The sequence below is a fragment of the Nerophis lumbriciformis genome, linkage group LG24 (assembly GCF_033978685.3).
Source record: "Nerophis lumbriciformis linkage group LG24, RoL_Nlum_v2.1, whole genome shotgun sequence".
In the NCBI taxonomy this organism is placed as follows: Eukaryota; Metazoa; Chordata; class Actinopteri; order Syngnathiformes; family Syngnathidae; genus Nerophis; species Nerophis lumbriciformis.
The window spans coordinates 16,290,016-16,307,500 of NC_084571.2; the positions used below are offsets into that span (position 1 = coordinate 16,290,016).

At 40.1% G+C, this 17,485-nt stretch overlaps 1 protein-coding gene across 4 annotated transcripts in view; it reads left to right on the plus strand.

The window, feature by feature from the left end:
- LOC133620300 (oxysterol-binding protein-related protein 7-like) overlaps window positions 1-6,784 on the plus strand; it is a 99,843-nt gene extending 93,059 nt beyond the window's left edge. For all 4 annotated transcript variants that reach the window (XM_061981671.1, XM_061981669.1, XM_061981670.1 and 1 more), the window contains 5 exons: window positions 965-1,109; window positions 1,168-1,321; window positions 2,284-2,410; window positions 4,195-4,317; window positions 6,396-6,784. In XM_061981671.1, the coding sequence (XP_061837655.1) occupies window positions 965-1,109; window positions 1,168-1,321; window positions 2,284-2,410; window positions 4,195-4,317; window positions 6,396-6,501 (655 nt within the window). In that variant the 3' untranslated portion in view covers window positions 6,502-6,784. The remainder of the gene's footprint in view (window positions 1-964; window positions 1,110-1,167; window positions 1,322-2,283; window positions 2,411-4,194; window positions 4,318-6,395) is intronic.
- Window positions 6,785-17,485: the final 10,701 nt, after the last annotated feature.

Here is a 17,485-nt window from a genome sequence, read left to right on the forward strand (position 1 = left end):
TGCATACATGATGATTATGATTAATATTCATGCATACATGATGATGAATATTCATGTATATATGATGATGAATATTCATGCATACATGGTGATGAATATTCATGCGTACATGATGATGAATATTCATGCATACATGATGAATATGCATGCATATATATGATGATGAATATTCATGCATACATGATGATAAATATTCATGTCTACATGATTATGAATATTCATGCATACATGATGATGAATATTCATGCTTACATGATTATGATGATGATGGATATTCATGCATATATTATGATGAATATTAATGCATGCATGATGATGAATATTCATGCATACATGATGATGATGATGATGATGAATATTCATGCATACATGATGATGATGAATATTCATGCATACATGATGATGAATATTCATGCATACATGATGATGAATCTTCATGCATATAATGATGATGATGAATCTTCATGCTTATATATGATGAATATTCATGCATATATGATGATGAATATTCATGCATATATGATGATGATAAATATTCATGCATGTATGATGACGATGATAAATATTCATGCACGTATGATGATGATGATGATGATGATGATGAATATTCATGCATATATGATGATGATGAATATTCATGCATATATGAAGATGACGATGAGTATTCATGCATATATGATGATGAATATTCGTGCATATATGATGATGATGAATATTCATGCATGTATGATGATGAATATTCATGCATATATGATGATGATGATAAATATTCATACATATATGATGACGATGATAAATATTCATGCGTGTATGATGATGATGATGAATATTCATGCATATATGATGATGATGAATATTCATGCTTATATGAAGATGACGATGAGTATTCATGCATATATGATGATGATGATGATGATGATGAATATTCATGCATACATGATGATGATGAAGAACCTCCCTGCAGATATGGGGACCACTACGAGTGGAACAAGGCGGTGACGTGCATCCACAACGTGCTGAGTCAGCAGCGCTGGTTGGAACATTACGGCGAGGTGGTCATCAAGAACAACTCTAGCGATGTCTGCACCTGCAAGATCACTTTTGTCAAGGTCAGGATCTACAAGATCTATTTATTTCCAACATGCTTAGATTATCTTCCATTGCCAGTCTCGATATTGGGGGTCTGACGGCACCAAGAACGAGGTCCAAGGTGTGGTTCTGGACCGGGCGGGCAAAGTTGTCCATCGCTTTGGAGGACTTTGGCATGAAGGCATCGTCTGCGATACGCTGCCCGCCGCCTCCAAGTGTGTCTGGAAGCCCAGTGAGTATTTATATTGCATATTTACATCACTTCATATTCATATTAGGGGACAGCGTGGCGCGGTTGGGAGAGTGGCCGTGCCAGCAACCTGAGGGTTCCTGGTTCAATCCCCATCTTCTACCAACTTCGTCACGTCCGTTGTGTCCTTGAGCAAGACACTTCACCCTTGCTCCTGATGGGTCGTGGTTAGGGCTTTGCATGGCAGCTCCCGCCATCAGTGTGTGAATGTGTGTGTGAATGGGTGAATGTGGAAATAGTGTCAAAGCGCTTTGAGTACCTTGAAGGTAGAAAAGCGCTATACAAGTATAACCCATTTACCATTTATATTTACAGTATATCACTTCAAATTTATATCGCCTCATATTTATATTACCTCATATTTATATCACTTCATATTTATATCACTTCATGTTTGTATTACCTCATGTTTATATCGCCTCATATTTATATCACCTCATATTTATATCGATTCATATTCATATCTCATATTTATATCACATATTTATATTGCTTCATATTTATATTACCTCATATTTATATCACTTCATATTTATATTACCTCTTATTTACAGTATATCACTTCAAATTTATATTGCCTCATATTTATATTACCTCATATTTATATCACGTCATATTTATATCGCCTCATATTTATATCGATTCATATTTATATCGATTCATATTATGTCATATTTATCACTTCATATTTATATTACCTCATATTTATATCGCTTCATTTTATATCACGTCTTTATATTACCTCATATTTATATCACTACATATTCATCACTTCATAATCATATCGCCTCATATTCATATCACATAATCATGCCGCCTCATATTTATGACTTCATATTTGTATCACCTCATATTTATATCACCTCATATTTGCATGTTGATATCCTTTTTGATATCGCTCATACCCTTCATCGTCTGGCCAAATGTCATATTTCCATCTGCAGACGTGCAGTCCGAGGATCACGTCGACTTCTATGGTTTCTCACAATACGCCAGAGAACTCAACGAACTTCCAGCTGACCTGAGATCAGTTCTTCCTCCCTCTGACACGCGCTTCAGACCGGATCAGAGGTAATGTGTGTGTGTGTGTGTGTGTGTGTGTGTGTGTGTGTGTGTGTGTGTGTGTGTGTGTGTGTGTGTGTGTGTGTGTGTGTGTCGGGGGTGACAATATCACATTCTCATACTTTCTGTATCATACATGAAGAAATTATATCGCATTCTAATAATTTCTGTATCATACAGGAAGGAATGATATCACACTAATACTTTCTGTATCATCCAGGGAGTCGATGACACGATATTTAAACACAACGTCTTACTAGCGCTGTGACTGTTAATATAACGAGTAATAATTATTTTTATGTGCGTTACTACGACGTTAGCGATACGTTGGATGTAAAGTGCACGCTACTTTTGTTTGTCAACAAGTCCAAAGCAGGAAGTAACTTTTTACGAATGAAAACATCTCAAATGAACTTGATGTCAAATAAGAGGCAACATCACACAGCAAACATGGAACACATACTCACTACTACTACTACTGTGAGGGAATAATGAACAACTAATCAATGATTGAATCCTCCAATACTCACTACTACTACTGCGAGGGAATAATGAACAACTAATCAATGATTGAATCCTCCAATACTCACTACTACTACTGCGAGGGAATAATGAACAACCAATCAATGATTTAATCCTACACATTCAGTGAATAATTATTCGCTAAATAATAAATAATTATATAAAAATAATTAAAACATTTTTTTTAATAATAGTTGTATGGAATAAATAATTATATCAAATAAATAATTACACAAAAAATATCTATATCTAATAGTTGTATTCAATAAATATATAAAATAATTATATAAAAATATATCTAATATAAATTATATAAAATGATTATACAAAAATAAAATTATAATATCTAATAGTTATATTAAATAAATATTTAAAAAACAAAATCTATCTAAAAGAAATTACATAAAAATAATTATATAAAAAATAAAATAATTATATCTACTGGTTATATTCAATAAAAAATATAAAAGTTAAATATATCTAATATAAATTATATAAAAATAATTATATAAAAATAAAATAATTATTAAGTTATATAAAAAACAATTATATAAAATAAATAATTACATAAAAATAATTACATTTAAAAAAATTTATATAATAGTTATATTCAATAAATAATTATATCAAATAATATAAAATAAAGGATGTAAAATCATTGAGATGCCACAGAGGTCTAGTGTTTATAGGAGAGTTAAAGATGTGTGGATGAATAAAATAATTATATCTAATAGTTGTATTCAATAATTATATAAAATAAATAATTACATACAAATAATGATATAAAACAAAATAATTATATCTAGTAGTTGTATCCAATAAATAATTATATGAAATAATTACATAAAAATGTTATTTTAAAAATAAATACATCTAATAGTTGTATTCAATAATTATATAAAAGTAATTACATACAAATAATTATATAAAATAAAATATCTAATAGTTATATCCAATAAGTAATTATATAGAATAATTACATAACAATTATATAAAATAAAATATATCTAATAGTTATATTCAATAAATAATTATATGAAATAAATAATTACATAAAAATCATATAAAATAAAAATAATGATGTCTAATAAATAGTTATATTCAATAAATGATATACGACTTAGACTTCCTTTTTATTGTCATTGAAATTTGAACTTTACAGTACAGATAAGAACGAAATTTCGTTGCATTATATAAAATCATGAAGTAGCATAATTGAGATGCCACAGAAGTCTAGTGTTTATAAAAGTGTGGATGGGTGTGTCCACCAGGCTGTTGGAGGAGGGCCAGGTTGCAGAGGCGGACAGGAAGAAGGACCAAGTGGAGGAGAAGCAGAGAGAGCGAAGGAAGGAGATGGCCAAGCTAGGACAGGAACACGTTCCACGGTTCTTCAGGTCAGGTCTTCATCCAGTGTCCACCTAAAGACCAGGACCAAACATCTAGTCTGGGTTTTTAGTCAGGGTCAGTCTTCTTCAGGTCAGGTCTTCATCCAGTGTCCACCGTGTGCTTTCCTAAAGACCAGGACCAAACATCTAGTCTGGGTTTTTAGTCAGGGTCAGTCTTCTTCAAGTCAGGTCTTCATCCAGTGTCCACCATGTGCTTTCCTAAAGACCAGGACCAAACAACTAGTCCTGGTCTTTAGTCAGGGTCAGTCTGCTTCAGGTCAGGTCTTCATCCAGTGTCCACCATGTGCTTTCCTAAAGACCACGACTAGATGTTTGGTCTTTAGTCAGGGTCTGTCTTCTTCAGGTCAGGTCTTCATCCAGTGTCCATGTGTTTTCCTAAAGACCACAACTAGATGTTTGGTCTTTAGTCAGGGTCTGTCTTCTTCAGGCCAGGTCTTCATCCAGTGTCCACCATGTGTTTTCCTAAAGACCACGACTAGATATTTGGTCTTTAGTCAGGGTCAGTCTTCTTCAGGTCAGGTCTTCATCCAGTGTCCGTGTGCTTTCCTAAAGACTAGGACCAAACATCTAGTCCTGGTTTTTAGTCAGGGTCTGTCTCTGGTCCATCTCGGGTCTGTCTCTAGTAAATCTGTAGTCTGTTTCAGTGTGTCTTTAGTCCGTCTCTGGTCCGTCTCTAGTCTGTCTCTAGTCTGTTTTTAGTTTGTCTCTAATCTGTCTCTCTTCTGTCACTAGTCTGTCTCTAGTTTGTCTCGAACTGTTATCTACCTTGTCTCTAATCAGTCTGTAGTTAGTTTCCAGTAAGTCTCTAGTTAGTTTCCAGTAAATCTGTAGTCTGTCACTAGTTTCTCTCTATACTGTCTCTAGTTTGTCTCTATTCTGTCTGTAGTTTGTCTCCAGTCTGTCTTTAGTTAGTTTCCAGTAAGTCTCTAGTTAGTTTCCAGTAGTCTGTCACTAGTTTCTCTCTATTCTGTCTCTAATCTGTCTGTAGTTTGTCTGTAATCTGTCTCTAGTTTCTCTATTCTGTCTCCAGTTTGTCTTTAGTTTCCAGTAAAGTCTTTAGTTAGTTTCCAGTAAGTCTCTAGTCTGTCACTAGTTTGTCTCTATTCTGTCTGTAGTTTGTCTCTATTCTGTCTGTAGTTTGTCTCCAGTCTGTCTTTAGTTAGTTTCCAGTAAGTCTCTAGTATGTCTCTAGTTTGTCTCTAATCTTTCTCTAGTCTGTCTCTAATCATGGTCTCTAGTTTGGTCAGTCCTGGTGTACCACAGGAGTGAAGTTCCTGAATCTGTAAAAAGTTCTGTAGAGTTTCTAAAGTCATTATTATTATTATTACTACTAGTATTGTTATTATTGCAATTATTGTTATTATTATTACTATCATTATTATTATTATTTGTATTATTACAACAAGTATTATTATTATAATTAATAATAATGTTACATTATTATTTTTGTTGTTACTGTTATTAATAATATCAATTGTATTATTATTATTATTACTGCAGATTCTTCAGGTAAATCTTGGTATCCTAAAAGGTTAATTAACGTTCCTTCAGCAAACTTCTTCTTGACTTTGGAAACTAAATCCATGGAAGGTTTGTAGGACAAATAAATTCATATTTTCCATAAAAGTTAAATTATTGCTCAAAGGGTGATTGTCAGCCAATCAGCATCCAGGACACATAACTCAGTGCTCTGATTGGTCCTCCATCAGCCAATGATGTGATGTCTACCATCTCACCTGTTTTAAAATATATACAAATGTTTATAAGAAGTAGATATTAGACAACATTAAATATAAATACATGTTTATAAGAAGTAGATATTAGACAATATTAAATATAAATACATGTTTATAAGAAGTAGATATTAGACAGTATTAAATATAAATACATGTCTACAAGGGGTAGATATTAGACAATATTAAATATAAATACATGTCTATAAGAAGTAGATATTAGACAGTATTAAATATAAATACATGTTTATAAGAAGTATATATTAGACAAGATTAAATATAAATACATGTTTATAAGAAGTAGATATTAAAATATATCAAATGTGTTTTCAGGAAGGAGAAAGATGCTGGACAGGAAGTTTGGATCTACAATGGAACTTACTGGAAGGTCCGTGAAGATCCAGGATTTTCAAAGAGTGACAACCTAATCTTGTGGTGAAGACCAAAGACAAAAAAACATTTCTCTGTGATTAGTGACTCTGTAATGTTGCTGCTGCCAAGATGGAGTCTGAGGTTTGATGGCAAACATGATCTTCTCTTCTTAGATATGGCTCAAGAACCTATGACCAACTTCTTCATGGAATATAATCTTTGTTGTTGGACTTGTAGAAGTCTTCATATCAAATGTGTGAGGGACCTTCATGATTGTTCATGTTGGAGACCCTCCACTTAGTCCTTTTAACACCAAATATTCCTCACTTTAAATAAAATGTTTGATAAGATTATTTGTCTGTTTTTTTTTTCATTTTAATGTATAATATAGTCTTGGAGACATGAAGGTGGACGTGTTCTCCAAGTCCAGTCTTGGAGACATGAAGGTGGACGTGTTCTCCAAGGACTTGGAGACATGAAGGTGGACGTGTTCTCCAAGGACTTGGAGACATGAAAGTGGACGTGTTCTCCAAGTCCAGTCTTGGAGACATGAAGGTGGACGTGTTCTCCTAGCCCAGTCTTGGAGACATGAAGGTGGACGTGTTCTCCTAGCCCAGTCTTGGAGACATGAAGGTGGACGTGTTCTCCAAGTCCAGTCTTGGAGACATGAAGGTGGACGTGTTCTCCAAATCCTGTCTTGGAGACTTGAAGGTGAACGTGTTCTCCAAGTGCAGTCTTGGAGACATGAAGGTGGACGTGTTCTCCAACTCCAGTCTTGGACACATGAAGGTGGACGTGTTCTCCAAGGACTTGGAGTCATGAAGGTGGACGTGTTCTCCAAGGACATGAAGACATGAAGGTGTACGTGTTCTCCAAGAACATGGAGACATGAAGGTGGACGTGTTCTCCAATTCCTGTCTTAGAGACATGAAAGTGGACGTGTTCTCCAAGTCCAGTCTTGGAGACATGAAGGTGTACGTGTTCTCCAAGTCCAGTCTTGGAGACATGAAGGTGGACGTGTTCTCCAAGGACTTGGAGACATGAAGGTGGATGTGTTCTCCAAGTCCAGTCTTGGAGACATGAAGGTGGACGTGTTCTCCAAGGACTTGGAGACATGAAAGTGGACGTGTTCTCCAAGGACTTGGAGACATGAAGGTGGACGTGTTCTCCTAGCCCAGTCTTGGAGACATGAAGGTGGACGTGTTCTCCAAGTCCAGTCTTGGAGACATGAAGGTGGACGTGTTCTCCAAACCTTGTCTTGGAGACTTGGAGGTGAACGTGTTCTCCAAGTCCAGTCTTGAAGACATGAAGGTGGACGTGTTCTCCAAATCCAGTCTTGGACACATGAAGGTGGACGTGTTCTCCAAGGATTTGGAGACATGAAGGTGGACGTGTTCTCCAAGGACATGGAGACATGAAGGTGTACCTCTTCTCCAAGGACATGGAGACATGAAGGTGGACGTGTTCTCCAAGTCCAGTCTTGCAGACATGAAGGTGGAGGTGTTCTCCAATTCCTGTCTTGGAGACATGAAGGTGGACGTGTTCTCCAAGTCCAGTCTTGGAGACATGAAGGTGTCTTTGTTTTCCAAGTCCAGTCTTGGAGACATGAAGGTGGAGGTGTTCTCCAAGTCCAGTCTTGGAGACATGATGGTGGACGTGTTCTCCAAGTCCAGTCTTGGAGACATGAAGGTGGACGTGTTCTCCAAGTCCAGTCTTGGAGACATGAAGGTGGACGTGTTCTCCAAGTCCAGTCTTGGAGACATGAAGGTGGACGTGTTCTCCAAGTCCAGTCTTGGAGACATGAAGGTGTACGTGTTCTCCAAGTCCAGTCTTGGAGACATGAAGGTGGACGTGTTCTCCAAGTCCAGTCTTGGAGACATGAAGGTGTACGTGTTCTCCAAGTCCAGTCTTGGAGACATGAAGGTGGACGTGTTCTCCAAGTCCAATCTTGGAGACATGAAGGTGGACGTGTTCTCCAAGTCCAGTCTTGGAGATATGAAGGTGTACGTGTTCTCCAAGTCCAGTCTTGGAGACGTGAAGGTGGACGTGTTCTCCAAGTTCAGTCTTGGAGACATGACAAAGTATCAATCAAAGTGTATTCATATAGCCCTTGAACACAAGTGTCTCAAAGGGCTGCACAAGCCACAACCACATCCTGGGCTCAGATCTCACATCAGGGCAAAAAAAGTAAACCCAATGGGAACAATGGGAGACAGGTCAGCAGCACAGTGACGTCCCCAACTGATGCACAGAAGAGTGGTCCAGCAGGGGTCCCGACTTTGAACAGCTATCGCGTCATCTATGGTCACCTGATAACCTCTCCACACAGGAGAGGGGGGCGGAGCAGAAAAGAGAGACGGCAGATCAACTGGTCTAAAAGAGGGGTCTATTTAAAAGCTAGAGTATACAAATGAATTTTAAGATGGGACTTAAATGCTTCTACTTAGGTAGCATCTCTAACTGTTACTGCTAGAACATTCTAGGGTACTGGAGCCCCAATAGAAAACTCTCTATAGCCCTCAGACATTTTTTGGGCTATGGGAATCACTAATAAGTTCTTAGAACTTATATTTCCTGCCGGGACATGTGGTACAATACAATCAGCAAGGTAGGATGGAACTAAACCCTTTAGTATTTTATACGTAAGTAGTAAAACCTCAAAGTCACATCTTAAGTGCACAGGAAGCCAGTGCAGGTGAGCCAGTATATATACCTGTATATACATATATATATATATATATATATATATACATATTTGTATGTATATATGTATACATATAAACATGTACATACATGTACATATACAGTATGTATGTATATATATATGTATATATATTGTCGGAGGCAGATATTTACATATATCTGAATTTAAGTGTTACTTCTTTTTATTTCATAATCATATTACAAAACAGCTAGTGTTTTTCTTCCAATTGTGGTCTTTAGGTTGTCTGCAAAACTGTGTGCTTAACCTTGAGGGAGGAATGTTAGAAAGAGAGATAATGGGCATTTGTTTTGGCTGGAGAGACATGACTGCCAGGGTGGGAGGAAGAGAGACTTAAGAGGGGAGAGGGTTTGTCGGGGCTGGGGCAGACCATCTTAGCGGCGCGATTGAATGTTCTATGCTGGACTGGTCTCAATGTATATGCAAAGCTTTGCAAATATCTTACAAAATACCTATTCTGTCTCTGGTGGTTTTTCTACTCAGCTTTAAGTGTCAGAAAGAGCTTGGGAGCGACTTGTGACTTGAATTCCCTGGGAGGGACAACTGGTCCAAAACGCAACAATTTGGGGGCCTCGTCCGGTGCGACACGCTGAGAATTGGACACCTCTTGCACTCTTCTGGACAGACTCACTAGTGGCCAAACATAAAACAAGGTAAGCAGAGCCTTTTTCTAAAATCTGCTTTAGGAGTCTGTCTTGAAGTATGTAAGTCAAACACTGTTTGTACCCCAGACACAGAGTGGACATTTTGATGGATTTATTGCATTTTTGCCTTGTCCGCCATTACATAAAAAGTTGTAAATAAGTGGTCAACTCGTGTCATTGTGTCTCGACTACCGTGACGGGCAGTTTCATTGACGAATAAACTAATAGTTGGGTGTAGCTCACCCTGGGTCATTGGTCGTCGCCTAAACGAGTAACGGGTTCGAGGCCCTTCGTCTGGGACGATAAATTCTGAAGTAACGGGTTCGAGGCCCTTCGTCTGGGACGATAAATTCTGAGACAAAAGACACAATGGCCACGGAGTGTGACAGATAGGAATGTGATGGCGGTTGGGGAGAAAGTGTGATGAATGTACTGTTGTCAACAATGAAATTAGCAGGTAGAGTTTAAAAAGAAAAAAAAAAAAGAAAGAAAAAAAAAGAGAACGTTTCTTGAAAGGGTTAAGAGGGAGTTTACAATACTCGTAAAGTCGTGAACTCAAACGTTTGGTAAATAAAGAAAAGTAACTGGAAGTTTTATGGTAAAGTGAAACGCAGAGAAAGAGCTTTCGTGCAGTTTTTTCATTGTGTGTGTGTGTGCTGCCGGTTGCGTGTGTGTGTGTGTGTTGCTGGTTGTGTGTGTGTGTGTGTGTGTGTGTACGTGTGCTTGTGTGTGTCTGCTGAGAGCATACACGTGCTTGTGTGTGTGTATGTGTGCGCTTGCTTGTGTGTGTGTGTGTTGCTATTGGTGACGGAGGGGGGGAACAAGGTGAATTAGATAAGGACATGACTCGAGCACATGGCGAGGAACCTAACGGTTTAAAAGAAGGCTTACAGAACTTATGTGCTCGAGAATTTAAGAGTTTGCCGGAAGAGAAAAGAAAGTTAGAGAAGAATAAGATAAAATGGACGGGCTGTTCTTTCGCATGTCGCGCATGCCCGAGACTATTCAAACGACCCACCCAGACTTTGACTAAGCCACCGCCCTATGACGTAAAGCCGGAAGCGTCTTTATACCCACTTTTGACAGTCACAGGAGGAGCCCTGGTGGTCGAAACAGAAACTAAGCTCTCTGGTCCACCCCCTTCTCCGGTGCCAAGAGAGGGAGGTACTCACACGCCCTCTCTAAGATTGTACCTACCTCCAAAACTTAAAATGTCTCCATCGGCTCAAATTCTTAACCCCTTCCTTTGCACGTCTGACCATTTTCCTCCGGCAGATGGCAACCTCGCGCGTGCATACCAGACATTGTTGACACATAAAGCTGCTATTAGGGGCCAATTTCAATATAAGCCTTTTGCCGTCACAGACATGCAAGCCATTGTTGACCTTGCTTTCCCACCTGTACCTCAGAGAGGGAACCTTTGGCTAAACACTTTGGACAAAGCTAACCCTGATATACACGGTGCCAAAAACAACACATGGCAGGGACATCTTATTCATCACATGCAAAATTGGACAGAGCAGGATGATAACAGCAAGGCTGGTGGTACAGTAACAAGGAAACAACTACTTAAATTACAGATCGCTGAAGATGAAATGTTAAAAGAACCAAAAGGTCAAAGATCAGCTAGGGTATATTCAGCAGTGTGTGACCTTGCTTTTGAGTCCCAGCAGGTGGAGGAAAGAATCCTCAACAGACGTGCGACCAGACGGTTGGACTCGGGTGGTGGACACGGTGCTTTAAGGCCAAGACAGGGTGAAAACTGTTTCATCTGTGACCAGCCGGGTCACTGGCAACGTGAATGTCCTAACTCCTCTGAACGAGACAGGCTCCCAATTGCAGCCAAAACATCATACAGGCATGGCAAAGGACGCCCAAGGCAGAAGCCCCAGCAGGAAATACAGACAGGCCCCCTGCTGGACATAAGTGTCAACGGACAATGTTATCAGTTTGTGATTGACACTGGTGCCACCCACTCATTTCTCAATGCAGAAGGTCGAAGGCTTCGCTGAGGTCACAAGAATGTTACCGGTCACCAAACCTCTTCCGGTTCAGATTGCTGGACATACACTGAAGCACCCCTTCGTGGTTGACCTGCACACACCTTGCCTAATTGGTAATGACCTCCTTTACAGATTGTACCCTGACATTCAATATCGCACAGAAGGAACCTTCCTGGTGTTACCTGACGGCTCAACCACCAAGCTGCGACACCACTACCAAAGCTCCTCCATGAGCTCATACCACAGCCTGAAACACCAGAAATGGCTGACATCTCCAACTGCTCCATCAGTGAAAACCCTGGCTGACTGAGATGCTTCCGTGTGTACCGCCACCCGACTCGCCTCATGTTATGATCACCAGATAGACACTCATGCCAGGAGGTTTTTGACTCCTTTATATTCATATATGTTGGAACTCAAGGTGTGGCTGCTCATGTTGACATATCTTTGCTACAACTAGCATAGTATAAGATGGACACAATTGCTGTCCCACATTGTTCCCTTGCTCTTTGCCCCGCCTACAAAACCAAAGACTTAGGTCCAATGATAAAACACGGCGTAGCTGCCACTCATTGCACCGACACCCAAATAACACATTTTCTATTGTTTAAGTTTTCTGTTAAGCACATAGCTATGAGGCTGCACTTTAGACACCCCGGCTGTAGGCTACGAGGAGCTAGCAGCTACACAACAGCTGAGCTAAAACGACACATTACATTTAAGCATATCAAACAATTATAGTTGCTTATTACATACACACAGTCGCCATGACAGAAGTCTGATAGAAAGTATTCAGTAACAAACGTGTCCGCATCATTCGACTTTCTACAACATGAGCTTGACTTAATTAGTTATTGTGGCCACCAGGCGTGGTAAAATTTCAAATTACTATTGCGAAGGCATCCGCCATAAGGTTAGTATTTTTCTAGTATTTGTGTCAATATAAATATAGGCATACTTTGAAGCTTTCACCATATTGAATACGTTACATAAAATAAAGGGTTTAGTTGAGTTTGAGTTATTTCTGATTTCGCTAAGGGGTCCCCTACCCTAATACCACCCTCCAGTGGTCCACAGAGACTGAAATGACTTTCATTGACCTCAAACATGACCTGTCCTCCACCCCTGCTCTTGCTGTACTTGACTATTAGCTGACCTTTTTCTTAGATGTTTCTGAAAGTGATAGTATTACTGACACAGTCCCTTTTTCAGAAACAGAAGGGGGAGGAGGGAAGGGTGGATTCAGACTCCTTACAACAAAATAGTTTTAACAATATTCCTGTGGGTAAGAAGTTATAACTAAATTGTTGTAAGTTTGTAAATTTAACTTGAAAATAGCCATTTTGCACATCGATAGTAGTTTAGTAGATCAATTTGGAATATGGAGGAGGTGAGGGTGAACCGTGTATAGTTTTTGACTTAATTGATATGATCAATCCGGTGAAAGGGAAAAGATACTTGCTGACTTGTGTTGACAATCACAGTGGTTGGCCGGAAGCAACCCCAACCTCAAAAGAGGATGCAAAATCAGTAATTAAATGGCTTGTGAATGACCTAATTCCCCGACATGGTTTCCCCAAAAAGATTAGGTCAGACAAAAGCACCCATTTTAAAAATACTCACTTAGCCTTGGTCGAAAATGCTCTTGGACTAGAACACAGGTTCGGTTCGGGGTACCATCCTCAGTCCCAAGGTAAGGATGAACCAGAACATCAAAAACGAATTGGCTAAAATCTGTGCACAGACCAAATTGAATTGGATTGACATGTTGCAATTAGCGTTAATGATCATTCGAATGTCCGTGAATAAAACTGTTTTACCGCCCTTTGAGTTTTTCACCCTATGAACTGCATACAGGTCAGCCCTTCCCAGGATCAACACCCCCCCTGGAAGAAGGAATCAGCGTAAAACCAAAATGATATTTTACACAAAATGCAGAATTTGTGTGCCAGTTCTTCTGTACAGATTCGAGGATGACAGCCCGCCACTCCAGATTCCCTTCCGTCCACTGAGAGGGTCAAGATCAAGGTCATCAAACGTACGTGGACGGAGCCCAGGTAGACTGGTCCCTTCAAGGTCGTGGTACGGACGTCCCACGCCCTTCGACTAGCTGGTACAGGGGACACCTGGTACCACCTCTCCCTCTGCACTCCTGCTGAAGACCCTGACAAATCTCCAGCGGATGTCATTGCCGACATCGCCACATCATCTGCCCCACTCGACCCCCTAGCAGCGCCTTTTGAGCCTGAGGCATCTGAAGAAGAACGGGAGCAGACCGACGACTCATTTTTAGTATGTGTGTTACCGGAGTAACACACTGAAAGGGGTGATCGTGCTAGTAACCTCTCCCCCAGGTCATAGAAGAGCGAGGCTTTAATTACACGCATAGTCCTACAGCCCAGAAGAAGACGCTGAGAGAGAGACCGTCGTGTAAATCTTCCAGATTTTATACCTATAGTACTCTGATCAACTTCTATATTGTATATCATTGCTTGAGACCAGTCTATATGCTAAATGTTTCTTAGTTTTTCCTGCTTGTTTTCAGCATAACTATTTGTCGTTACATTAAGTGAAAAGTTTGATGTTTATCCCCGTTTCGTTACCTGAATTACTCTGATTTTGATAGATGAAAGGCAGGATGTTATACCCAGTAGGATTCCCGGACGAACTGGTGTTTGGGCTTGCTCTACTGACCTTGTGTCTCAGTTCTTCCTTCCCGACGACAGTGACGGACAAGTGTCTTAGAACGTACGGCGGACTTGAAATAGACTGGGTCAAGGGGGACAGCAAGACTTACTTTTTTGACCTGTGCAGTGTGATTAAGTGGGAGGGAAAAAATAGTTATTACCGTGCTAGTAACCTCTATCTTTGTTACGACTCAAACCTGAACTATTGGTGTCGGATGCGGACAACATACTCTGGTAAGTGGTGCCCCTCGTGGAAGCAGGTAACCCACTACACAGGGCCCTTAGATTACCAGGACCCTTTATATGCCAGCATACATCCAGAATTCAAAGTTATTCTGAGAGGGATGACCTTTCAGAGGAACTTTGATCGGTCCCAGAACCCCCTTTCCCTTACAATTGCCAGAGCAGGTGTTATGCCTAGTCCCTTTTATGTTGTTTTGGGGGTTGACCAGACAGGTACAGACCTTGAAGGAATTATTAAAATGAATGTCCTTGAAAGGGCGTTAACTACCTCTGCACCCTCTGTAGCACCTAAAGTGCCACTCCACCTCGGTGACGTTACAAAGGCTCTCACATCTGTGTATACTAATGACATCACCACCGAAGACCTGGTAGCTTTGACCTTAGGAGCAGGTGCAGGCAACCTGTGGCTTAGGTGGATGACTAGCATGGCTAAGAGCCAAAACCTGGGTGACTGTGTTGCTTGTTTCGCTGGACGTCCCTTTCCCCACACTTACCCCGCCCCTTTTAAGTTGACTGACACTAATGGCTCAAACTGTCTTATCTCCTTGTTTTCTGAACCCACACCGCCAGGTTGTGATTTGTTGGCTAGTGTGTACCCTCCTGTTGACAATTTCACCCGACTTCTTCCCTTTGTGGCCCAAAAGCTGAAATACACGTGTTTTCAATTTACAGGACCCTCAACCTCCCCCTACAAATTGGGTGACATTAACCCCTCCTGGTGCACCACCCTGATAGATGGCTCAAGGATAGGCCCTTGGGCACGAGCTGACTTATTCTGGTATTGTGGGGAGCACAGATTGTACATTAGAATCCCGACATCAGCCGTTGGACTTTGTGCTATGGTTAGACTGGTGACCCCACTCACCCTAGTGAGTACCAAATGTAACCCCTTGGAACTCCTGTTTCAGCGGCCTCTCTAACTTCCCGCAGAAGACGCCATGTTTTATCTCGGAGGAGTGTAACGGGCTCCTTTGATTTGATGAGAAACCCTGATGGTGTTTACTTTGATGCAATTGGACAACCAAGGGGGGTCCCACCACAACATAAATTGTGGTGTGAATCCTGTGCAGGTTTCGAGAACCTTCCTATAATTGGTGCTATTTTCCCTGTGACTGCTACTAAAAATGTAGAACGCATTAACTATGTTTTTTATAATCTGTTGAGACTGACCAACCTGACTCGTGATGCTGTTGAGGGGCTTGCTGAACAACTTGCCCCAACTTCCCTCATGGCTGTCCAGAACCGCATAGCCCTTGACCGGATCCTAGCCAAGGAAGAAGGTGTGTGCGCAATGTTTGGTGACCAATGCTGTACCTTCATTCCTAACAACACCGCCCCCAATGGCTCGGTCCAGAGGGCCCTGGAGGGCCTCCATGCCCTGTCTAAGGAACTTACTGAAGTTTCCGGTGTCTCTGACCCCTTCAAAGATTGGCTCCAAAGCACCTTTGGAAGGTGGTCTGACCTAATTAAGTCTGCCCTGATCTCCGTTGGAGTTTTCTTGGCCATCATAGCCTCATGCAGTTGCTTTATCGCCCCTTTTGCTAGGTCTTTATGCACCCGCATCATTGTTAGAGCAGTAGAAGGACAACCCCACCCTATTTCTGGGATTGCTATGTCACTGAAGGGGGTCAAGCAAAGTGGTGACTTTCGAGAAATGCTAGTTTCCTTCCCTGACAGTGACGACATTGACATAGATTCCATCCGTTTATCTCCCATGTAACTATGCTTTTAATTTTTTACTAGCTAGCTCAAAGAGGGGCGTATTTTAGAAGTGTTGTACTAGTGATAAAGATCTTTTTAGAAGATCTGAAGGGGGAATTGTCGGAGGCAGATATTTACATATATCCGAATTTAAGTGTTACTTCTTTTTATTTCATAATCATATTACAAAACAGCTAGTATTTTTCTTCCAATTGTGGTCTTTTGGTTGTCTGCAAAACTGTGTGTTTAACCTTGAGGGAGGAATGTTAGAAAGAGAGATAATGGGCATTTGTTTTGGCTGGAGAGACATGACTGCCAGGGTGGGAGGAAGAGAGACTTAAGAGGGGAGAGGGTTTGTCGGGGGGGCAGACCATCTTGGCGGCGCGATTGAATGTTCTATGCTGGACTGGTCTCAATGTATATGCAAAGCTTTGCAAATATATTACAAAATACCTATTCTGTCTCCGGTGGTTTTTCTACTCAGCTTTAAGTGTCAGAAAGAGCTTGGGAGCGACTTGTGACTTGAATTCCCTGGGAGGGACAACTGGTCCAAAACGCAACAATATGTATGTATATATATATATATATATATATATATATATATATATATATATATATATATATATATATATATATATAGTATGCATATGTATATACTGTATATATGTATATATATGTAAATATATATATATATATGTGTATATATATATATGTATGTATATATATATACCAGTGACGTGCAGTCACTAGAGGCAGGTGAGGCGGGGCCTCACCTGCCATCATGGAAAGAAAAAAAATGTAAAAATATATTTTTTATTTATTAAATTGTTATATGTATGCAGTGATTATACTATAAAGTTATTTTCCATTTAACTTCACCCGTTTTAGATTATTTCTATTTAAAATCGCTGAATTTTCACATTTGCTGTTCAAATACTGAGAAGAGACGGTGCGGTGAACAGCAGCCAGTCGAGGCACGTCACTCAGTGCCTCAACATGGACGGACTCGGCTAACTGCTGGTCTGCTGTGCAGTGAGACCGTATTGCTATA